We start from the raw sequence: 24,860 nt of genomic DNA on the forward strand, positions 1-24,860 counted from the left end.
GCCTCGGCTCATCAGGCTATGGGCCGCGGCACATCAAGTTGTGTAAATGGATAAAATAGTATTGAAACGATCATGTCCAATAAATATGTAAATCCTACCCAATCCCCGAACTTATAAATAGAACTATAATGTGAATAATCTGAACAAAATTTTGTCCTAACCTGGTACACATACTTCAAGTGTATCATTTTTTGTAGCTTGGTATTTTGCTTTACTTTTATGTAAAGGCAGAAATGCTTATCGTAAGAAAAAGGTGGCATCCCGCGATTTTTTGGTTTGAATATTGACAATTTTGTAAAAATTGAAAATTTTGGTAAGATAATTGAATTTTTTCTGATGGGCCAATTAGATGGGCCGTAGAGAAGGCACCACCCTTGTTGCTCTTCTGAGAAAGGCAGTGTAAGTTTTTTCCTTGCACATAATTTCATGAAGTTCTTCACGAGACAAGGAAAAAGATTGCTCCTCTGTACCGATGAGCCCTTGCTTTTGTGTTTGTCTCACGTACAAATGAAAATGTAGAAGTTCATCAGAAAGTTCCGGGTCAACATCTTCTGGATACGCTTCCTTTAAAAGTTCCACGCCTCGTACAATTTCTACCTTAGTTGCTTGCAGATTAGCAAGAAAGAACAACTATTTTTTGCAGAGTAAACTACGGTATTATAACATAGAAGCTTCAAGCAGAATGTGCATAACAATTGCCTTATCGGCTTTTCTCTCCCCCGGGATAAATATGTAAATCCTATCCTTTATTATGATGCAAAGACGTAATAATGGCTGTTCCCAACGTGGTTGAAACCAGTTGTGTATATAATTTTCTACTCTGAAAAGCTTGATATATATATATACTATAGGTAGGATTTAAACTTGTCAAGTTTTTGAAAGAATTACAAACTTCGAAACCGGATTTCGCGGCTCCTGGACGTTGAGGCCTTAGGCTCCAGCCTGCCTGGCCTAGTAGTGAATCCGGCCCTGGCTACAAGTAACAAGCAACATTCTGAGAATATTGTGTTTTTCTTGCAAAAGAATTGAAATCATGCAATTGTGTGCATGACAAGAAAGAACACATATTGTAAGGGCAGGAAGCTTATGAATCTCAATAGCTCCAGTTCAACAGTCTCAGATGTAAGTGAGCAGAGTTTTTCTGCTTGGCTCTAATGCTGTTCTGCATTGGCACTAATCATACTTGCTCTTGTGTTTTGCTTCGAAATGGCTCTACAAATTATACCCATCTTTTTTTTTTTAAATCGGCGGAACCTTTCGACTTAATAATGATAAGCATTGTTATATATTATGTTGAGCTTACTATCATAGCTTGTTTACTACTCTATCTGCTTGTGTGCTATATTGTTACGTCACAATGCTGTCTAGTGCCGTAAGTTGTTTTTCCTCTGTTTAGAGGTCTTTTGTTCTGAACTAAGTTGACGGACGGATGTCCAAATAAATCGCGTGCAGTTTTGTAATGAGTCTGTATTCATTACTTGTTATAAAGATATAACAAATTGGCGACGAGGATTAAAAAGCCTTTTTGTGCCGTTTTGTAGCCATTTCTTGGGGAAGGAAGGAAAATATATCGAAGTTACAGCTTAATTTCGAGGATAGATAAGAGAACAGTCGCTGGACTGCGACGGAGTTAGAACTGATTATTGCAGCATAATCAGTGACTTTGGATATTCATAGTGAACAGCATTCACTGGACTGGGAACCCAAGGCCTGTTATTATATTGAATTAAACGGCAGTAAATTATTTGAGCATCGTTGAAGCACGATTGCAACTGTTAACAGAATAATGACGTCAGCATCATTGGAAGTTGCGCAATTCAACATTAATCGCCCAGACGAATGGCAACAATGGCTGCGACGATTTGAAAACATGTGCCTCGCCATGTCGATTGACAACGCAGAGAGAAAGAAAGCGTTATTATTACATTTTGCGGGACCTGAAGTTTTTGACCTGTATGAGAATTTGCCCGCACCGCCGAATGCAGATGAAAATGATAATGTTTATGCCAACACCGTTAAGAAATTGGATAATTATTTCGTGCCAAAGATAAACATTGATTTTGAATGTGATGTTTTCAGGAATGCAAAACAGAAATTTGGCGAAAATATTGATACTTATGTGGCACGTTTGCGTAAATTAGCTGTTACCTGTGATTTTACGGATGCTGATCGTGAAATAAAACAGCAAGTTATTTCTGGTGGATGTGATTCTAGAGTTAGAGAAAAAGCTCTACAGCAGAGTATGTCTCTTCGAGAATTTCTGGATTATGCAAAAAGTCTAGAACAAGCAAAGCAACAAACAAAACAAATTGAACAACGTCACACGAGACCAGAGAAATTATATGAAATTGATGTGCAGCGTGTAAAGAATTCCGATAGCAAATCCAAGCCTAGAGCACCACAGCTTCCTTCGGCTAGAGGGGGTAAGTCTCTTAGATGTTTTCGCTGCGATAGTTCTAAGCACTTTGCCCGTGAATGTCCATTTAAAGATGCCAAGTGTTTTTGTTGTGGTAAAAAGGGCCATACCAAGAGTGTGTGTCGATTCAAGAAATCAAGTCAGTATAGGCACGGCCAGAGAAGTAAGCAATGTAATTCTCAATGTTGTATCGCTGGTGATAAGAATACGCCGGGCGAAAGTGAAACGAATGAAAACTCTGGTTCATCATACGAATTACATTATACAGTGTCGTCCGTGCAAAATAACAATGTGGGTGTGAAATGCAATCCAATCTATCTTGATCTTGACATCGATGGCAAAAACATTTCTTGGGAAGTAGATACAGGGGCTACACTATCTGTCATGTCTTTAGTGCAATATAAAAAGTTGTGGCCAAAAGCAGAATTGAACCACACCGATGTTAAACTGTCTACATACACGGGGGAGTCTATTCCAGTAAAGGGAGAAAGGGATGTTACTGTAACGTATCAAAATGGTAACCCAATGGTATTGCCAATCACTGTGGTAAGAAATAGTAACCGCTGTAAACCATTGCTGGGGAGAAATTGGTTGAAACATATCAAACTTGATTGGAATTCAATTTTCAAAATTAACTATTCTGATGTTAAAATCAGTACACTGCTTGATAAGTATCCTGAATTGTCTTCACCTGGATTAGGTTGTGCAAAAACTGAAGCTAAATTGGAGATTGATGACAGCGTTAGGCCTAAATTTTATAAACCACGACCTGTACCTCTTGCACTCAAAGAATTGGTCGAAGCTGAACTTGATAGACAAGTTGAAATCGGTGTTTTGAAGCCATGTAAAACATCCGATTGGGCTGCACCTATGGTTACCGTATTAAAAGCTGATCAGAAGTCAGTTCGGCTCTGTGGAAGTTATGACTTGACTGTAAATAAAGCAAGTCGTCTTGAGCAGTATCCATTGCCAAAGGTGGATGAATTATTGACTAAATTTGCTGGTGGGGAAAAATTCTCTGTTATTGATCTGAAAGAGGCATATCTGCAGTTACCATTGGCAGAAGAGAGTCGAAAGTACACAGTAGTTAATACACATAAGGGATTATTCACGACAAATCGTCTTGTTTATGGAATATCAAGTGCCCCAGCTATATTCCAGAGATATCTTGAAACACTGCTGGGTGACATAGCAGGTGTAGGTGTTTTCCAAGACGATATTGGAGTAACCGGTTCTTCTGATAAAGAACACATAGCCAGATTGGAAGAAGTTTTCAAGCGTCTTACAAATGAAGGTCTAAAAATTAATCCAAACAAATGTAAATGGATGGTTTCAGAAATTACTTATCTTGGATATCGTATAAATAAACTTGGAGTTCAACCAACTGAAGATAATCTGAGAGCTGTTCTGGATGCCCCAGAACCACAAAATATACATCAGTTGCGCTCATATCTGGGGATGCTTTAACAGTTTTATCTGTAATAACGCAGGAAGGAGAACGTCCTGTGGCTTTTGCATCCAGATCTCTGTCAAAACCAGAGCGTAATTATAGCCAATTGGATAGAGAGAGATTAGCTCTAGTATTCGCTGTTACAAAGTTCCATTCATTTTTATATGGAAGACCGTTTGTTTTGGAAACTGATCACAAGCCACTTCTCGGTTTACTTGGGAAGAATAAGCCACTTCCTGATGCAGCTCCACCGAGAATGATCCGTTGGAAAGTATTACTTGATGGATATCAATACGAATTAGTGTATGTTCCAGGTAAAAACCAAGCCAATAGCGATGCACTAAGTCGTTTGCCTTTGCCTGTTAAACCGGATTATATACCGCCTTGTGGTGATGTAGTGAATCTTCTTGAAGCAGTCGATTCTACCCTTGTTAAAGTTGATGCAATTCAGTCTTGGACAAGAAGAGATCCTGTACTGTCCGCAGTTATGCATCATACTCAAATGGGCTGGCCAAAATCTTCTGACATAGACCCAGAATTACAAATTTATAGAAGCAAAGAGACGGAACTAGGTGTCCATGAAAATTGTTTATTTTGGGGTTGTCGAGTAAATATTCCGCCACAAGGATGTTGCAATTACTTCACGATGGTCATCCTGGTATTTGTTCTATGAAAAGAATTGCTCGTAATCATGTATGGTGGCCTGGGGTTGATGCTGATATTGAAGAGTTGGTGAAATCTTGCAGTTTGTGTCAACAGTTACGTCCCAGTGCACCTCAAGTTCCTGCTAGCCCATGGTCTTATCCTAATGGTCCATGGCAAAGAATACATATGGACTATGCCGGTCCAGTTGATGGGAAAATGCTTCTTGTTATTGTTGATGCGTTTAGCAAATGGCCAGATGTGTGCATTACATCTTCAGTTTCTGCTCATGAAACTATTGAAAAACTCAGACTTTCATTTGCTACACATGGATTGCCACTAGTTGTAGTCACTGGCAACGCTGGTTGTTTTGCAGGAGACGAATTTGCAACATTTCTAAAGGCAAATGGAGTGAAGCACTTGTTTTCACCACCGAGACATCCGGCTTCTAATGGCCAAGCTGAATCAATGGTAAAACAAGTTAAACTTGGATTGAAGAAACAAGCACCAGCATCTTTGTCAGTCAGACTTGTTCGGTGGTTATTTAAATACCGAACTACACCACATACAACGACTGGTCAGACTCCGTCGGAATTACTTTTTCGTCGTAAGATTAGAACGCATCTTGATCTAATCGCACCTTCATCACGTTTGAAGAAGTCAGCAGAGAATGTTCCAAGTGGAATAATAAGAACTTTTCACATTGATGACCCAGTTTTTATTACAGAAGTCGTTGGATCTCGTTTCAAATGGTTACCTGCCACAGTAACTGAAGTTATGGGTCAAATGTGTCGTGTTCGTTTGAACGATGGAAGAATTTTTAGACGTCATCTTGATCATATTCGACATCGATTTTCTGCTGATGATGTAATGGTACGTGAAGGGAATCAAGATTTTAGAATGAGTGAGAGAATACCAGCTGCAATTCCAACAGGAATACCTGATGTTGATGTGGGAGATAGAAATTCAACTCCTACCTCTACTGCTACTGAAGAGACTGATGAATCTCAAAATGACAGAGACAATGTAGACCCAGTTCCTAATTTTCCAGATTCGTCCAGTAATTCAAACATACCTTATAAAACAAGATTTGGCAGAATATAAAAACCGCCAGAAAAACTATCTCTATAAGAAGTTTTATAATTTTGTACTGGACAGAATTATAGTTGTAAAAGTTTCTTTGAATTTCTTAGTTTCTTTGTGAAATTCTGTACGTTGCTTGTATATTTGTTTTTGCAATATTTTATACCATTTGATTGGGAATGTTGGAATTCGGGTAATTGTGTTGTACATTTATTTTTAATATTTGGTTCTTGAATTTGTACAATATTTCCAAAAAGGGGGGAAGGAGTGTTATATATTATGTTGAGCTTACTATCATAGCTTGTTTACTACTCTATCTGCTTGTGTGCTATATTGTTACGTCACAATGCTGTCTAGTGCCGTAAGTTGTTTTTCCTCTGTTTAGAGGTCTTTTGTTCTGAACTAAGTTGACGGACGGATGTCCAAATAAATCGCGTGCAGTTTTGTAATGAGTCTGTATTCATTACTTGTTATAAAGATATAACAAGCATATCCTACAAATTACGTCATCATTATGGCACACGAAGTATTGCCATACTTTGCTCTGACCGCTAGAACCAGCCATCTATTGCATATCAATACAAGAAGTTAAATCGCGCCTTGAACGACCAAAGCACAAGGGAAATCCAAGGCCGTGGAAAGTGGAAACGGCGAAAATTGTTTATTAATCAACGTATATTATTTGACACGAATAAGTCGTTCAAATGTTTCTCTCGTTTCAATTTGCAAGGCCACCACGCTCGCTTACAAAGTGTTAAATCCCGTGCCATACGTCCGTTTTGGATAAGCGAAACATAGTCAAAATCAAAAGCATTCTTTATTAACCAACGTAAATTATTTGACACAAATAAGTGGCTCACGCGTTCCTCTCGCTTCCATTTGCAAGCCATCACGCTCGCTTACGAAGTGTTAAATCCCGTGCCGCCGTACGTCCGTTTTGCGTTTTGGATAAGAGAAACTTAGTCAAAAGTAGCCTTGCACGTAATTTACGGAATTATTTCGAGTTACGGAAGCGAAGTTACGAATTACGTAAAGTCGTAATTATTGGTCGAGCGCTTTCGCGATTGAAACGAGCTCTCTTCAGAGCAGTCAATTCCGTCGATTGTAAAAAATTAAAGTTCAAGTGAAAGAAGTTAGAGTTCCAGTATTCGCAGCCGTTTTTCTCTCTCTTGTTAGGCAGATGGGGAAGGCATAACGCGTCATTTACTAACCTATCGTCAACCCATCTAGGATGGCCAATGTACATATTAACCGTAAATAAGGAATAGACTTGTGTTGAGACCGATGGACGTCAACACACCTGGTTTCAACTTCTTTGGGCGAAATGACTAAAGAATGTAAGAGATCAACTTATAAAACATGGTCTATTTGTAAATGCCGTGATAATTAATAATGTCGCGCTTATCAAACATCAATATAAAGACGGAAGAGAAATTGCGTAATGAACCAACGCAACTTAGTATTTTCGGCATCGGTAAAGCGATTGAGACGGCAGAGAAACAACAATACGACGGGATTTCCCGTGTTTATTCTGCGCGAGATCCATTTTCTATTACAAAATCTTGATGTTCTGTTACCGATTTGGCATTGCTCAATATGTTTTTCACAATGCCTCGCAATATGTCGGCCAAACATGATTACCTGTCTTTACCAAATGCGGCAACTTATTGCCGATTTATTGTCGACCACCACCGGCACTCGACCAAACTTGTGTCAATCTTGGCAAATAGGATTGTCGACTTGAGTTAGAAAAATAAATTAATATTTTCATGAGTGCAAAATAAATGTCACAAAATGCATTGTTTTGCGATATAACTTTGTATTTTCGGGGAAGGCATGTCATATAAGTACGGTATTTTAAATAATGCGCAAATAATTAATATTTGATCTAAATTTATCGCAAATAATGTTATAACTTTTAGGCCGCGAAATGATTTAATGTAAAATGAAGCATAGAATTCGGAATATCGTCAATAAGTTGGCATCAATAATTATTATAAAATGCTAACTAAGTAGTAAAGTCGGATATTGTAAAAAACGGTGAAATAACAAGTCTTCGTCGCGAGGCAAGCGAATGTATAATCAAACGAGAGAATACGCTTGTAGTTGATTAATAAATTAGCAACCCTGAATTTTCATTTAATACGAAAGTCGTATTAATACGTCAATACGATTTTAAAAAAGTGAACCATCGTTTCTTAAATATATTACCAGTGTTGGTAATGATAAAATTGATCGCATAAAATTTGGTGATAAAGTGGATAAAAAAATCAAAGCTAATACAAAAGATAAAAATCAGAATAAAATTATTTTGAATTCACTCCTTGATATTTGTCTTTAACATCTGTCGCCGGCGTGTAGTACTTCCGGGAATATGAAAACCAAACTTAGATGTCCCATTCGGAATAGAAGTGGATTAAATTGGTTGTTATGATAGGTTTAAATGTGTGAAAAAAATATCGCAATTACGGGGTCATTACGTAATCGATTTGGCCGTAATTACGGAATTGATTTTTGTCAATTACGTGCAAGCCTAGTCAAAAGAATTCTTTATTAATCAACTTATATTATTTGACACAAGTAAGGGGTTCACGCGTTTCTCTCGCTTCAATTTGCAAGCCGTGATTGGCCGATATATATCGGTAAAATTAGCCGATACCGATAGTTCGAAATTTGTGAAAAACATGGCCGATACATCGGTCGGACCCTAGTTAAAATCATAGAAAAGAGTTAAAAGTGTAGTCATTATTATAACAATCCAGATTTCCTATGGAAGTTACATTTTGTAGCCGATTATTTCAACGTCATACATATCAAATTTGGCGATACCGATCTATCTGTTCAGTCCAAGTCTGACCCATGAATTAGAACAATCAGAACCCGAAATGATGTTAGACTTCAATAATTAACGTGGAACCCACAAATCCTTTAAATCACTATTCATACGTAAATATGAGTTAAACAGGCTCATTTCCTTTTGGTTCATGTTGGACACAAACGGGGCCTATGGGTCGACTTGCTAAATTCTTGCCCTGGGAAAAAAGCTTTCACCGCAACCAATGGAACAATTCATAACAAATTTCCAGACTATTTTAAAACATGCGACTTGTAATTGTCATGGCGGTGGGCCTGGATTTTCAATTATAGATTGAACTTTCGAATAATCAGAAAGCGGATTTCAGTTTATATTCCATAGGCTGCCTACCATGCAGTACCTTGGTAGTAATTGGACTTTCGTATCCATGTTTTCATCTACATATGCTTGTGAATATCTGTTCTCAGTTATGAATCTCATTAGGTCTCGTCATAGGAGTAGCTTGAAAGATGAAATCAGTAGTTCGTGTATTTCTTTGAAAGTTACAAAATATAAACCCAATGTAAAATCGCTATCAGTGGTAATGCAGCAGCAGAAGTCCCACTGATATAGAATAAGAAAAGTAATCGAATCTATTTGTTGGACTGCTATTTTCCCGAATAGTGAATCTGTCTGTACATGTTTAAAAGATTTATTATTGTGTAGCTTTGCTTTAAAAGTAGCAAAGCATTGTTTTTAATTTTGGTTGGCACGCGGAAGAATTTTGTTGCTAAATTTAGCCGATTTTGGCACGCGAGCCGAAAAAGGTTGCCCACCCCTGACCTAATCGATAGCAAGAAATCTCACTTACACGTTCAAAATGATTGATATTCTATGTTTTGCATTTATTTTGAATAAGAACGCGATATTTATAAGTAAATTGTTATCGGTTTTCATATTTTGTATATTTAAAAATCTCGTAGTTCTGTACTTCGTAATTTTGTTTTTGAAAATATAGGACATCCCCCGAAAATAAGCCCCATGCAGTGTTATTTTCGGGGAAACACTGTATATATATGTAAGTGAGTCTGGAGGTAAAGCAACGTTTTTGGTCAATTGGAGCGCCCAATACCACAGTAGTAGCTGAATGTCGACCAATTAATCGGTTTATAAATTGTGCGCCTTTCATAGTGTTTCTTAGCCTTTTTCCAGCCTGTGTCTTGTATTATTCCATCACCACGTCGATAGGGTGTACCGTAACTAATGTTGTAAAGTACACACTAACACACCATATAGGCCTACTAATTAAATACAATAAAATGGGCAAAACTTGTTGATGAACAAGATATCATGGAGTTGGTATAAATGTGATCTAATAGGCTGTGGGAAGATGTTATTTCTTGGAAGAAGATGACCCAGTCTTATTTCCGGGGAAACACGTTATATGTAAGTGAGTCTGGAGGTAAAGCGCCGTTTTTGGTTAATTGAAGCGCCCAATACTACATAAGTAGCTGAATGTCGACCAATTAATCGGTTTATAAATTGTGCGCTTTTCATGGTGTTCCGTAGCCCTTTTATGGCCTATTTCTTGCATTATTCCATCACCAAGTCGATAGGGTGTACCGTACATAATGTTGTAAAGTACACACATGATATACAAAACTTGTTAATGAACAAGATATCATATGTTGGTATAAATGTGATCTAATAGGACATAGGTTGTGGGGAGATGAGGTAAAATTGGACATAAGTACACCTAAATATTTGGAAGGGAGATTATCATGGGTGTCAAGAAGGTTTATATTAAAGTCACCCATAATTAAACAAGAGAGCTATGCTCAAATATATGGACACGTAGCGCCACCTAATGGCAATAATTTTGATGACGTCATAGCAAAAAAAAGTAATAGCCTTCTGAAGAAAATTTTTATCTTTAACCACTGAAAATTTCAAAGCAATTGGTCCAGCAATCAAAGAGAAAAGCGACTTTTTAAAAACGTGTCAAAGAACAAGAACAACAACATAATATTGAAACGATCGCTATGTCCACTACGTGTCCAAAAACATGGTTTTGGGCTAATGCCAGCTGTTCGAATAGAGAAGACATTGTTCCAGTGAAGAATAGAATGTTACGTTGGGTGTGCTTATAAATGATACCAATAACGAGGCTTTGAGAGCATTTGAACTCGATCCACATGTACTCACAGTTTTGAAAATATATTCTTAATTCTTGAATTGTTTGAAAATTCATGCTACTTTTAATATAGAAACCCATGCCATCGCTTGAGTTGGGAGGGGGGCATGCATGGATAGCCCGGGGATGTAAACATTTATTACAGTGGCCTCACTTTCAAACCTAGTCTCGCTCAACGCTATCAATTACCCACCGAGGACTAAAAACCTTTCCCGAATTCGGCTAACAACTCTGCCATGAGCAAAAGTACGATTCACAAATAAGTACACTTACCAAGTCTGTAAAACCTTCAGTAGATCCCGCGCGTTGCAGGGCCACGAAATAGGTTTGATGGTTGGATCACGCAGTGAAGAATTTTATTATATATACAGCAAAAACTGAGAAAGGCACGGATTGGTCAGATAGATGCGGTCAACCTTCTCAAACTAATTGGCCCAATCATAAAGCTGGTCGCTAAACTAGCATAAACCAATAAAAAGAGTGAAACCGGTCACGTCGCACTTGTGTCCATAATCCAATAAATAACGACCACAACCCACATGAATTTCTAAAACACATGCTATTTATCGGGCGTGCCAGTAACTTTGAAGTTTTACTTTGATAACATAAATCTTAATATTTTCGAAGAACTTTGGTTGATTTGTGTCGGTATTTAGCAAATTATCGAAGTATACAAACTGTAAGACTACAATCAAATTATTCAGACCTTTAAATTGTAGTATATTATACGGTATATACAATTTTGAACATGCCCTCTGAACTATACAATAAATCTGATGTAAAGTGTCGAATAGTAGAAAATTGAAAAAAAAAATTTTTTCTCATTTTTTTCTGTCTTCATTTTATAATTTCATATTGTGATAATCCATACTGACAGTCAGGAGCCTCGGATACCTGTAAAGGTCTTACATACTGACCAACACGATTCAATGTTTAAATATTCACTGCACTGTATTTCTATAAAAATCTGTACTATTGTATTGATAAAGTCTCCCCCGGCCTAAGGCAGATAGTCTCCCTAGGGTGTCAAGCTTCTTTCTTTTTCGCAACGTTTGATGTCATTAAGTGCTTTCCACACCCCCATTCTACAAATAATGAAAAAATAATATTTTCTTCATAGGGAAATTGCAAAAGTAATGACATACCAAACATTCAATTTATTGTCTATGTGAAACAAAAATAGGGCAGGACCAAAATTGAATTGGTATTACAAAAAAGAGTAAATTATAATGTCTCAGTTGAAACAAGGGCTGAGAAAATTTTCTAATGTCGTTTTTCACTACACTTCGTTTTAATAGCCCAGCCCTGTTTTCTTCAACCAATCTTAATGATTCAGCGTTCTCGGAGTCACACTCCATAAGTAAAGTTATCGACACCGTACCCTTGGGTAAGAAACTATGGCCGAGATAATAATCCAAACCAGTCTGCTTGAACAAAATTCAAATGGATCAGAGGTGAAGTAGAGAAACAATTGACAAAAAAGTGAACAAGCAAGCAAAATTATGATCCTGTGCACAGTATCATGCATGAAAATAAATATTATATGAGTTTGTTCTCACTTTATTCAACATTATTTTCTATTTCAAAAGGCATGTCTCGATAAAAATTATGTGGCTTATCAATCCATGGGAATCTGTGCAAGTTCCAGGTAATTTTCGATTCAAGTTCATCAAGCGCATAGAGAGTTAATATTAGTTTGTCATGATGGAGCAAGCTCCAAACATTCAATCCAACCAGTGGCATTAAATTGACTTCTTTCTGATGTTCAACTGCTTTGCAGATATTTTCACATTCATTAATTTCGTCTTTTTCTGTATAAACAATAAGAATTGAATTTTCTTTCATATTTCTTGTTGCAAACGTTTCAAGCAACTTGTCATGATCTGGAGAAGGAACATTTAGATTTTTAAAAATCAGCAAATCATCTTGAAAACACTTGACAGACAATGCACTGGTCAATGCTTTGAGTCTGTCATTCGGATTCATCTTATGGAATAAAGTTCTTGGACCACGAGGACCGTTTGAGATGCCACCTCCTTTCCATTGTGGTGCAACAGTACTCCCATGTCTAGCCCTTCCCGTTCCTTTCTGAGGCCAAGGCTTTTTTCTTCCCTTGCCCATCTCACCTCTGTTTGGTTGCCATGTGTAATCAACTTCTCTATAGTTACGTTGCCACTTTTTACATAGATATAAAAAGTCTATCCTTGGATTATCTGCAAAAACTTCTGGATGAAGCTCAACTGCCTCATCAGGTACATGTTCAATTTCTTCAAATGTATGCAAAAAGACACGTGGAGGAATCCGATGTGTCGGACAATCTTTTACTTTTCGAGCTAGCACACAGTCTTCTGGCACCCGAATAATATCTTGGATGTCTCTTTTTTTAAGTTTTTCTTTGTCTGTGCCAAATACAACTAAATTTGGGGGTAAGTTAGAAGTGTTTTCAGGAGTCATTGAGCCTGTTTCAATACACCTCCATGATATTGTGTTATAGACTGGTGGTCTTAATTTTCCATAAATCCTCAGTGATAATGTACTCATAACACGAGAGCACATTTTGGTTGAGATATTATAGTATGAATACTAAGAAAATCAATTAGGGATGTAACCACACTAATATCTAATTTTTTAACAAATCCAATTTTCACACTGAAACAATATAATTATATGATAATTATTAAAGGCTTTGTGTATGTAAGTTTTCTCAAAGTAGCCTTTGAAATGAAAAAGTCACTGATAGAAAGATACAATCAACAGGTTTTGCGCAATACACATGAACTATTGTTGATACATCGGGGCTGAGAGAAATCAATTTTGAATTTTTAAGCAGATGTTCTTGAAAATGGAACTTCTGACAATGAATTTAAGTGACAATTAGGGTCATTTAAAGTAAATGAATAAAATATCCGCTAATGCCTGAATTAAGTAATATGATATGCCCAACCTTTTATAGTACATTCCTTATTTGTTAATTTAGGATCTCCAATTCCTCCCGCACAATGCATGTTATTCGTTAAATCTTTAAACAATCCCTAGCTAATACAATATTCTGGTATTAGGAGCAACTCGCACTCTCAGACTCTAGCTTTTGCAGTGTGAATATCGTAGTTTATATTGCTGTATGTACGGTCTTACTACTTACTGAATACAGTGCGAAACACCGCAAAACAGAGGGAAACAGTGTGAAGCAGAAAAAAATTTTGCAATGAGTTCGGGGCACCTTGTTTTGAGTTGGAGTACCACGGCAGCAAATTAAAAACACAAACCAATGTATGTTAGCCAGTAATGCTGTAATGGCAGGTCTGCCCCTGCTGGTGACACATTTTGGCGCACAACCTGGTACCATAATTTAGAACATTTTCCATATGGATATGGTTGGCTTTAGGGTTAGAGTTAGGTAAAAAAGGACCTCCAGATGTATGTGCACCAAGATGGCGCACAACCTGAAAAGAGTATGTGTGTGTGTGTAGCGGATTCAGGTTGTGCGACATATTGCTGCACATACTTCTGCAGCACCAAAAAAGGAGATAACATTTCGCATGATGACCTATAATCCGGTACATAACCTTGTAAATATGCCGGAAATAGCGCCATAAAACCATGGCGAGAGGGGGCCCTACTAAAAAGGTAGGTATCATAGGTATCACTCACTGAAAAGGTAGGTATCAGTAGTAAATAACTAAAAAGGTAGGTATCAGTAGTAAATGACTAAAAAGGTAGGTATCAGTAGTAAATGACTAAAAAGGTACGGTAGTCGGTAGGTATCAGTAGTAAATGACTAAAAAGGTACGGTAGGTGGCGAAAAGCTCAGATGAACAAATTGCAGAACTTTGTTAAAATAAAAAACTTGTGCTTCAAACTCGTTTACAGGTACACTAAACTGCCAAATACAATGGCAGAATGGTGTGTATATTACCGTACTGCATTAACACTGACCCAATCAAGCACTGGACCATTGAAATGATCTGATGAGATACCGGTACCGGTAATGGCAGAATGGGGTCTAGTGTATTTTCGTACCGGTACCTCAAGTACGATTTTAATCATTGACATGTTTTAGACCCACTCAGCACTATAGTATAAAATTCAGCTGTTTGAATCACTTGCTCTGAAACTTTTAGCAGTAACCTGCGTTTGCGCGTAGGCGTAGGTGCTACCGCGCTGGTTTGCATTTGCACTTTGGTGTAAAAACCCCAAACAAACAATCAACTTTACCACGATTTTCGCTCCGCCACTGGAGGGAGGCTTTGAGGCATGAATGGTCAAAATTATCTTACCGAAGGCAAGCGTGTCTTTCTATGTCTTCCACCAATGAGCATATATGTATATATGCTCATTGCTTCCACAGAAACAAAAACAGTTTCATAAAATAAACGGTATTTTCAAACGGTACGGTATTGCGGGAAAGATGTCGTTGCAATCAGAGTGACCCAAAAAACAGAACCCGTAGATTATGGTCCAAATGACCTGGAGTTCTGTTTTTTTTTTGAGGTCACCCGGTGATTTTACCCATTCGTTATTCACAATTCTGGCTGTGGATATATTTACAGTAAAATTATTACTCTGATTTATATCTGATAAGCTATTTTCTACCAATTGGGGAAAAAAATTAGTCCGACTCCGGAATAAAATTTTCAACGTGATTTTTACCGTCATGTCAAGCCCGCATGACTCATTGGTGCATGATTGGCATCAGTGGCGGCGCGTCAATAGTGCCAACCGGGGCAATGCCCCGGTTGTTTTTCCGGTATAATAAAAAAAATTTGAAAAATACCTCAATATCGGTTGCACAGACTGTCTACACTAGCCATATTCTCCCGACATGGTTCATTTTCGCTCGCAAAGCCTTCGCCGCACGTCGACGGGGCGACGCCGATTTTGCCCCGGTTGCTCATTGTATATCGTATTCTCTCTTTTATCTTCCACTCGCCGCGTTTGTTTTCTGTTTCTTTTACTAAATCATCGGGGCCGATCGGGGCTAGCCCCGAAATTATGACGACATAATGCCGACGTTTCTTACAACAACGTGTTGACATATTCACGCATTCCTTCTCGTTCGTTGGTTGCTTGAAGAGTTGATAGTTTCCTCGCCTTCGTGTTTGTCGCTTGTTTCGCTATTTGAATCAGTTAGAGACCTTTAGTCCATTTGCTTTCGATTTTCCACATTCCTTTTGAGCTCCTCACTTCTTTCCGGCTTCGCATTTCTTAGCCTTAGACCTCATAATGAATAAGGTTGATGCACTACTTCGCACTCCGTTTTCGCAGCTGCCGCTGGAACAAAAATTAGAGGTACAACATCTTGGGCCTTATCAACCAAAAAATTGTTCACTGGAACAATCCCATGACGGAGGAAAGCGTCGGCGTACATTCTGCGCAGAAACTTGGTATAAAAAACACGAATGGTTGTGTTACAGCGAGGACAAAAATGCACTTTTTTGTTTTTATTGCCTACTTTTTGCTACCGCCCGTGACTCACGTTGGTGTAAATTTGGTTTTAGAGATCTTAAACATCTTTCCGAGCGTGTCAGGGATCATCAATCTTCTATGGAGCATCTGGACAATGCAGTAAAATACCGAACATTCGAAAATGTTAATATTGCAGCACAGTTGGATGAAGGACGCGCGGTTTCTATTCGTCGGCACAACCAAAACGTCGAGAAAAACCGCCATGTTCTCGGTCGATTGATAGATGTTTTGAAGTTCATTGGTTGTCACGAGCTGTCCCTCCGTGGGCACGATGAACGGGCTGTCTCTTCTAATACAGGGGTATTTTTGGATATGGTGGAATACACCGCATCCCTAGATACAGTATTGTGAGATCATCTTTATGCCGCAACTGTTTCGAAAGGGACATCTAAGGATATCCAAAATGATTTGCTCGACTCAATGTATAAAATTTATTTACAACATTTGGCTCTGGAAATTGAGAATTGCCAGTTCCTTTCGATTCAGTCTGACGAGACAACTGACATCACGTGCGTTTCCCAACTGGCTGTGATTTTTCGGTTTGTGAAAGATGGTAAACCTACCGAGAGATTTCACAGCTTTGTACCAATCGTTGATCGCACGGCTTGCGGGATATCGGCTGTACTGAAAGAAGTGTTACAGCCTTAATTTTCCATTTCTCTGTTTACATGAATTGGATTGTATTTTCATCCAATACCAATTCCTTCCTCAAATTTTCCAATGACTCCAGTTCTGGAAACCATACCACAGTGCCAGTACTTTCTTGAACTTGCTCCCATATTTAAGATAATTGTAACCATCAAGATGTGCTTATATTTCAAAATATATTTCTTAATAACTAACTGCCTTAATTACGTATCCCGGCGTACATGGCCACTATCATACCGCGCGGCCTCAAAAGCAATATTCTTGTAGGGTTCCACGACGCTGACTGTGGTCGGACTGCTGTTATATTACTATACTGTTGCCCATGATTACCCTGGTTGTGCCTGGAGTCTCTTTTTTTGTTACGGTTTTGGATTTTCTTGGACATTCTTCCCTTCACTGCTTAAATGTGTTCGATTTATTCTATTCTACTTGTACCAAAGTTAGACATTTATCACAGGTGTCGCTGCTAGATAACCAACATTGGTTTTTTCGCGTCACCCTTCACCATGAAATGCCTTTATTTATTTTTCTCTAATTTTTGTTCGCATTACGTGTATGTTTCATTTTGGTGAAAAATAAACGACTGACTGACTGACTGACAACGCGAAGTCAAAATTGATAGCTCAAACTTATGACGGCGCGGCAGTCATGAGTGGGTCGAAACATGGTGTTCAAGTTTATATAAAAGAAGATTTTCCTCATGCGCATTTTTTACATTGTTATACACACCAATTTAACCTCGTTATTAAAAATATGTGTCTTGATACCCCTCTCGTCCGTATATTTTTTGCAAATGTTTCGGGGTTTTCTTCATTTTTTTCCGTTTCGCCGAAGCGCTCTGACCTCCTTCGCCAGATATGTAGCCGCCGTCTCCCTGCTTGTGCATCAACACGTTGGAACTTCCAATCACGCGTGGTGCAGGGCGTGTCCGAAATTAGGTCTGAGCTCATTGAGTGTTTCAATGGCATTCAGAGCTCTCCGATTTGGGACGAACGCTCTGTGAGGGTGGCGGCAGGTCTAAAGCGTCTGCTAGAAGATGGTGAGTTTTCATTTTTTCTCGCTTTTTTCTCCACAATATTCTATCACGTGGATGTATTATACGGCGCATTGCAGTCAAGGCTAATGGATGGAGCGTCTGTGCAGTCGTGTATTTCAGATTTCTGCGATGCTGTATCTCGTATCCGGGAAACAATAAAATACGACGGCACATGGAGTGCTTCTTTACGCCGCGGGCAAACAACGCAGCGTTTGATTTTGTCTGCAAAGGAATGCTGTGACATTCTGGTGAATCAAATAGGCGATCGTCTGCGCACTGAACACCTTGCCGCGTTCTCTTTGATGAACCCCAAAAATTTTTCAAAATTTGCACGTCAATTTCCCATCCATTTGTTGGCTACTGTCTCCAAATTTTACCCCATGATAAACGTGGGTAAATTGGAAAATGAATTGCGATGTATATACACCAATCAAACTTTTTTGAACATCACATCAACTTGCGTGCTCATAGATAACACTCTAGTAACTACCTTTGCGGCGTCTGCAAAATTTCTGGACATCATTTTGACGACGCCTATTTCTTCCGCCGACGCAGAGCGAACATTCAGCACGCTGAAGCGTATTAAAAGCTGTTTTATCCATTCACAGAGACGTTATTTCTGGGATGCATGACTTTAATTAGCGCGTTATTGAGCATTTTGCTTCCAAGAAACCGCGGCGTGTTGCATATATGTTCAAGCAGTAGAAGTCTAGCAGCATATATATCTATGAGTGAGCGACGCATGTCCTTATCTTTACATTACCTTTCCTTTCTTCATAGTAACGTTTTAAACCTTTTTTTAGGTTTTGTCTGCTTTCCCGAAGTTTCTGTTAATATGTCATTGTATTTATCTGGGTAAATATTGCCTTTCCTTTTGAAAGAGGTTTCAAAATAAACTATGTCTATATTTATTAATCCCTTGACTTGGACCGGTTTTAAAGACACTTTCTTATCGTTAAAAATTGTCGCTTTTGCCGATTGGTTGTTACCGATGGAATGGTTTTTATACTCATAAAATGATGGGAGAACTTACAGCGCTCATCCTGTCCCCGTAGATGGGGGTGACTTGGTCCCGCAGTAGCTTGCCCCGGTTGTCAAAATGACCACGCGCCGCCACTGATTGGCATAATATTGAAAGAAAAAAACTATGGTTGCGCATGAATTTGTAATCAGAGTCAAGTTTGTTTTTTCCAACTTCCAATCCGTTAAAATCAATCACGCACAAAATTACGGGAAAGGTGGTGGGTTGGAAAAAATAAATTATTGGCTTGACTCAAATACATGAGTAACCAAAGGTTATCAAGACCCAAACTCAATTAAATATTTACGATTAAATTCGCGTCGTCGAAGCGCGTTGACAAATATTTCAAAAATAAAATTTGGACCTGTACAGGTCGATTTGATTTTTTGTTTTGTTTAAAGAGAAGAGGTTGTTTGTGGGTATAAGTTGATCTGCGGTCCCCATGTTTTATCGCGGCCTGTCGTGTCTGGAGTTGCTTTCTTTCGTTATTTAACCGGGTTATCGGGTCGCTCAATGGTGTCTCAAGTCCGGCTTTTGTTAGTATTTTATGTTTGACTTCTTTCTCATTATGATTTAATATTAGACTCACTGCCTCAAAGATGACGCTGCTGGATAACCATCTCTGGTTTATCGCGTTTCCTTTCACACTGAAACGCAATTTACTATTTTTCTTGATTATGTTTGTCAAATGTGTACCTTCGGTTTGTGATAAAATAAACTACTGACTGACACTATCGGTATACTTATAATTAGCTCTTATCTGTAACAAATGAGTAGTTTGGACTTTCTAAGCTATACCTATGTGCAGTCCCGAATTTACCATAAGACAAGGTGGGCTAACAGCCTAGGGGCCAAGCCGTTTGAATTTAAAATATTATTGGGCATGAAAAAGATCGATTTGTTATTATGTTGTTCTTGGTAATTTTCAAGTCGTTTCTAAATGTTAATGACATGTTCCAGAACATAATAGGTCCAGAATTTAAAAAACTGATATTTTTTTAATTCTCGTCCCAAATATTTTAAGTTCAAAAGGTTAAAGAATTAAAATAGGTCGAATAAATGAATTTTATTCAAATTTGAGAAAAACTCAATAGCTATTTTATGTTTAAAACAAATTATACCAATTCAAATTAATTGAAAGTTTTTATCCTTCTAATTAATCTAAGAAGTATTATTTATTTTACTTTGTTCGGATCTTTCTTATCACAGACCTGTTATTCAAAATTAGGGAATGACTGTTTTATCTATCATTCTATCACTAATTTTCTTGAAGTGTTCTTACATTCAACCTATTACCCAATATACTCTGGTGATTAGCGTACGTATTTTGCATGTAAATAAACTTTCGTATTTTACGCAACTTAAAACTCTACTTCTGACATCACAATACATTTTGGAAACAGAAAAGAGCGTTTTAACGTATTACATAACGCGTTTATGACGTCGTTGTTAAAGACGGGGAGCTTACAAATGGCATATGGCCGGTAGGGCCCCTTCGCGCCTAAATCCGACCATGCCTATGTGTAGAGACATCCAATGAGATCTGCTTGTCACACTCTTGAAATTAAAATATCACTACATCTCGCAGTCATGTCTGTTGACCACCCACCCATTCGGAATATGTCATGTTTCAGATTTTTCAATATATATCCCTCTTATAAAACACAAATGAACTTTTATATCTTTATTGACTCTGGGAAACTTGCAAAACATAAATAAAAAAAAATAGTGTGTTGTTTTCCATGGCCTTAACCTCATGCAACAAAACCATGAATAAATGATTCACAAAACTATTTGTTATTCTGATAGGTCACGTTGCTACAATTTTATTGATTTAAGATTGTTAATTTTTTTAGTTTTCAGCAAATTTTTCATAAAATGCCATCTTAACCCTTTCAACCTGTCTCGCCACTTTTAGGGCAGGACCGAGTTTCAGCTCAAGACATTGTTGAAGGACAGGCAATGTTAGCAAGAGCAGTGCCTGACCATCAATTTGGTGTGAAGAAAGAGTTTCAGCGAATTCAGCACAATCTGTGGATGACATAAAATCCATAACCTCCTGGACTGTCCACTGAACAGGATTTGACTGAAGATTTAACTTATGCAACTTCATTTTATTTTGGCGTTTTCTTAAAATTTCTTGAAGATAAAGGCGCTTGTTCTGCGGCACTTGGTTGACAGAGCGTTTCATGGAGCCTGAAGCTTTTGTAAAGAAAGCACTCATTCTCCCAAAGCCTTTTTGGCGATAGAAAGGTGCTCGGCGTATGACATTATGTCCACCTCGCCTGCTTATATACGACTTAAAACCAGGTTTTACAGTGGGTTTAAACTCGTTTCTTAAAATGAATTTTCGTCCTCTTCCTCTTGTTGACATAGACTTTCTAATCAATTTTTGTGCTTTGCAGTTCATGGGACAGTTTGTTACTGGATCGCGTAGTGTTAGTAAATTTGGGCAACACTTGAGAAAATATGATAATGAATTTAAGAAATTGGGCACCTGACTTGCCATGCTCACAACATGCAAAGTTCCCTGATATTTCTTTCCATCAAATTTGGTCTTCACAATGCAAGGCTGATCCCATTTACTCATAGTAAAATCCTCCAAGTCTTTTAAAAGTTTATGTGGCCTCTCGGCAGCACCAACCAATAATGTAAGCACTTCTTTGAGAACGAGAGCGGTATGTCCAGGTCCAACAGAACGAGGCACTTTTGATAGATCATGTTCGTTAAGTAAAATACCACTTTTGCATTTGCAATTAAAGCAAATTACAGGGCACCAAAGCTCACTATCAGTACTAGGATTGATTAACTTTCTTCGCAAGGATTGTGAAGTCATAGAATCATCAGCCAATTTTTCTTGAACTTCAGGAGTTATAATTGCAACTTTCTTGCTGGGGAAGTTCTGATTGAAAGAGCTGGGGACAAATGGCTTTTGTCGCCAAGTCGTCGGTGCTGACAAAGGATAGTTGTTAGAGTGACACCATCCCACAGGAAATATATCTTGTGATGTACAGTGAACATAACAATCAACAAATTTTTTGATATGAGATGTTTTTTGTCCATCAGGACTGGGTAAAGATGCAGCTAGACGCAACCGAAAAACATTTCCGTGAACTTTAACAATAGTGGCAACACATATTTCATTTAGATTGTAGGGACTACATGCTTCTAATTTCATTCCAGGACTGAATTCATGTTTCTCATTCGAGTAAGAAAAACAGGATTCTGGTGCAGCAAGAGCACACGTTAATCGCAAATACTCGTCCCAATCAAACAAATTAACATTATACCCTTGCGGTGCAGCAATGGGTATATCATTCATTTTGCACCAATCAATTGAAAATATTCCAGAAGAACCAGAATGACATAAGAAAGCACAGCTGGTGGTCTGTTTGCATAGGTCATCGAGCTCTGCTAGAAAAAAGTAGTCATTTACCACTTTGACTACAGTGGCTGGTCTGATCTTTGTTGGGTCAATAGGATCCAGAACTGCAAGTTTAAAAGACTGCTTCATATTGTGAGATTTCAGTTTAACTTGATCTTGGAAAACACAACTTGGAACTAGATGTTGTTCAGTGACTCCTTTTAATGAAACAGACAATACATAAGCCCACTGCTCCTTACTGCTGTATTTACTCCGAATCGCATCTGGAGGTTTCATGGTGAGGCGATGCTCCTTTCCCCATCCAACTTGATGCAATCTGACATCAAGATAAAAAAGCCAAAAATCATATTTTGAGTCATCATTAGACAGTCCTTTGTATCTCAGCAGAAGACGGCCTCCAACATTTTTCTTTACATCCACCATCCAAACATGTTGTGGATGTTGAGAATCTTGAACTTCTAGAAGCATATTCGATTCTATCATCTCAACAACAGTTTTGCCTTTAAATGGCCCACTGAGAAGTCTTTCTGGGGCAGTGCGAGCCCCTATTAAATTTTTCACTAGAAAATCTGCCCAATTTTCATGCATATTTTTTATGGACTCAGGAGGTTGCAAAATTTTCCCATTTTGAGCACACCAGCCAATGGGATGAAGATCAGCAGTACAAACATCAGCCCAAAAATCAGTCTTTCTATCATCCCCATAGCCATCATATCTCAAAAGTAGTAAACTACCACATGTTGATATAAGAGTAGCCACCCAGTATGTTGTTGGGTCAGATTTATTTGACACTTCAAGTTTCATTCCAGGATTGAATCCATTGTGCAGACTAATTTCAACATGTTTAAAAGATGAATGAGGTGCTGCTACAGACTTTGTTAACTTCAAATATTCATCCCAGTCAAACGGATCTTTTTCTGTTTCATGTAAACGGTGCAATGATATTGTAGGCTGACACTCACTTTTAATATTGGGCATACTCATTGATGATTTTGGATGAGATGTGGTATTTAACATCGGTCCACCATTCCTTGGTGATGAAATAGAGTGTGTGTTCATAGAAAATAATGGAATACTTTGTAATGGAACTGCAGTGGTTGTGGGTACAACATAATTCATGGTAGTCATGTTTGTTACAGGGTAAGAAGTGGAATTTATTTGTTGAGACCCTTGTGAGGTAATAAGCGTTGAGAATGGGATAAATTTGCCTTTGTCATTGGTTCCAAGGGATATCTTTTGGTTATGATTGGACACATTAGGGCTTTGCTTAAGAATGATACTACTTGGATGAGAAATTTGATTAGATCTTTTTACATCAAATTGATAAGTCTGTCCAAGACGAATTTGTCCAGGAATTGATTTATCAGTTGAAGATTCTCTGGCTTGAATGTGTTGCATCAGGTTTCCTGGCTGTACTTGAAGAGTACGAGGAACAGAAGTCCCGGTGTTTGGCTGTGCTTGAACCAGAACAAACTGCCTTTGAGGCGTTGAATTCTGTATTGAAGATGAATGTGCTTGCTGTATATGATGTTTATATACAGGATTGTTTGTTTGAACAACAGTCTGTGGCTGTTGTTGTGGGTGCAGCATAACATGCATTCTCTGTTCTTTAAGTGCATTGCTACTATTAATCTGAAGTCTGGGCTGTTGCATGCGTGTGTTTTGAGCTGTTGCAAATGCCCGTTGCCCAGCCCGTTGAAGCAATTCGTTTAAATTATGCCTTTGAGAATCACTAAGAATCTTTATATCTTGATTTGAAAGATCTGAAGATTGAGTGTGTTGCATTTTTTTTAGTAACTTATTTTATATGAACAAAAATTTCTGAAACTTGTTGGTGAAAGAAAAATGAACAATTTAGAGCAGTGGTAAATGACCTAGTTTCAATGAGACAATTTCAAATCTGAGTTCTGTGACATTAGCAAAACTCTTGTTTCTTCAGAGGCAGGCATTCAGAAAAATATAAAAGGAATTCTATCATAAATTGGGACCAGACCAATGTTATTTAATGAGATTTTTATTACGATATCTTATATTTCCAGTATCTACGGTATTTCCTGATATTAATAATTTGACAAGCACATCGTGAGTATCATTAATGTTTGGAGGACAATGGGTGACTTTTGCCACATAACACTATTATAGCCTATCTTTGTGCGCCATACTAGGTTGGTCGATTCTGACCATCTTGTCAAATTTTAATTGTCACAACCTTATAGAGTTCTTACAGAAAACAAGTAAGTTGATGCTCATCATCAATTGCTCTCTACCAATAATATTAAAATACTATTCAAGCATAATGCAGTAATGTGATCAGCCTATGTCACCAAAAATTACCAACACTCTAAACACAAATTATCGAGCAAGAGCACAAGCTGACAAGAGCTCGGCTGAGTTATTCCAAAGAATACTAGTATCGCACATATATACATCAGATATATCTTGATCAATCACTATCTTTCCTGTAACGACTACCGTACTGAATTAGAGTCAAGCAATACCACATTCAGATATTACAGTAATACACCATCTCAACATTAACTCTCAGACCAGTACTAAGTTAGGCTATATCTAAATAGGTACCGAAAATCCACCTGTGTCAAACGCCACATTCAGATATTACAGTATTAGCTACTTACAACTCGACTACACAGACAGGACACCAGAGACAACTTGACTACTAAAATTTCTATATCGGAATAACAACAAAAATTTTAACTCATCCAAC

The 24,860-nt window shown here is 38.0% G+C and overlaps 3 protein-coding genes across 3 annotated transcripts; 1 reads left to right on the plus strand and 2 right to left on the minus strand.

Annotated features, from left to right (window-relative positions):
• Positions 1–1,786: 1,786 nt before the first annotated feature.
• On the plus strand, positions 1,787–4,539 carry LOC120345656 (uncharacterized). Its single transcript, XM_078111632.1, has 2 exons — positions 1,787–3,820; positions 3,907–4,539. Exons 1-2 carry the CDS (start codon positions 1,787–1,789, stop codon positions 4,537–4,539), a joined length of 2,667 nt encoding a protein of 888 aa, XP_077967758.1.
• Positions 4,540–11,716: 7,177 nt separating this feature from the next.
• LOC120325989 (large ribosomal subunit protein uL4m-like) lies at positions 11,717–13,661 on the minus strand. Its single transcript, XM_039392180.2, has one exon. The coding sequence runs from the start codon at positions 13,133–13,135 to the stop codon at positions 12,140–12,142; it is 996 nt and encodes a 331-aa protein (XP_039248114.2). The 5' UTR covers positions 13,136–13,661; the 3' UTR covers positions 11,717–12,139.
• A 6,758-nt stretch (positions 13,662–20,419) lies between these two features.
• On the minus strand, positions 20,420–23,980 carry LOC120326086 (scm-like with four MBT domains protein 2). The gene has a single exon (XM_039392313.2). It carries the CDS (start codon positions 23,918–23,920, stop codon positions 20,603–20,605), a length of 3,318 nt encoding a protein of 1,105 aa, XP_039248247.2. The 5' UTR covers positions 23,921–23,980; the 3' UTR covers positions 20,420–20,602.
• Between the last annotated feature and the right edge of the window lie 880 nt (positions 23,981–24,860).

This window comes from Styela clava, chromosome 4, assembly GCF_964204865.1.
Source record: "Styela clava chromosome 4, kaStyClav1.hap1.2, whole genome shotgun sequence".
Lineage (NCBI taxonomy): Eukaryota > Metazoa > Chordata > Ascidiacea > Stolidobranchia > Styelidae > Styela > Styela clava.

Bases quoted from the DNA above. Each gene is read 5' to 3' on its own strand.
- LOC120326086 (XM_039392313.2), bottom strand. From the start codon at position 23,920: ATGCAACACACTCAATCTTCAGATCTTTCAAATCAAGATATAAAGATT.
- LOC120325989 (XM_039392180.2), bottom strand. From the start codon at position 13,135: ATGTGCTCTCGTGTTATGAGTACATTATCACTGAGGATTTATGGAAAA.
- LOC120345656 (XM_078111632.1), top strand. From the start codon at position 1,787: ATGACGTCAGCATCATTGGAAGTTGCGCAATTCAACATTAATCGCCCA. The intron at 3,821-3,906 runs GTTCTGGATGCC...GTAATAACGCAG, and splicing joins CTGAAGATAATCTGAGAGCT to GAAGGAGAACGTCCTGTGGC.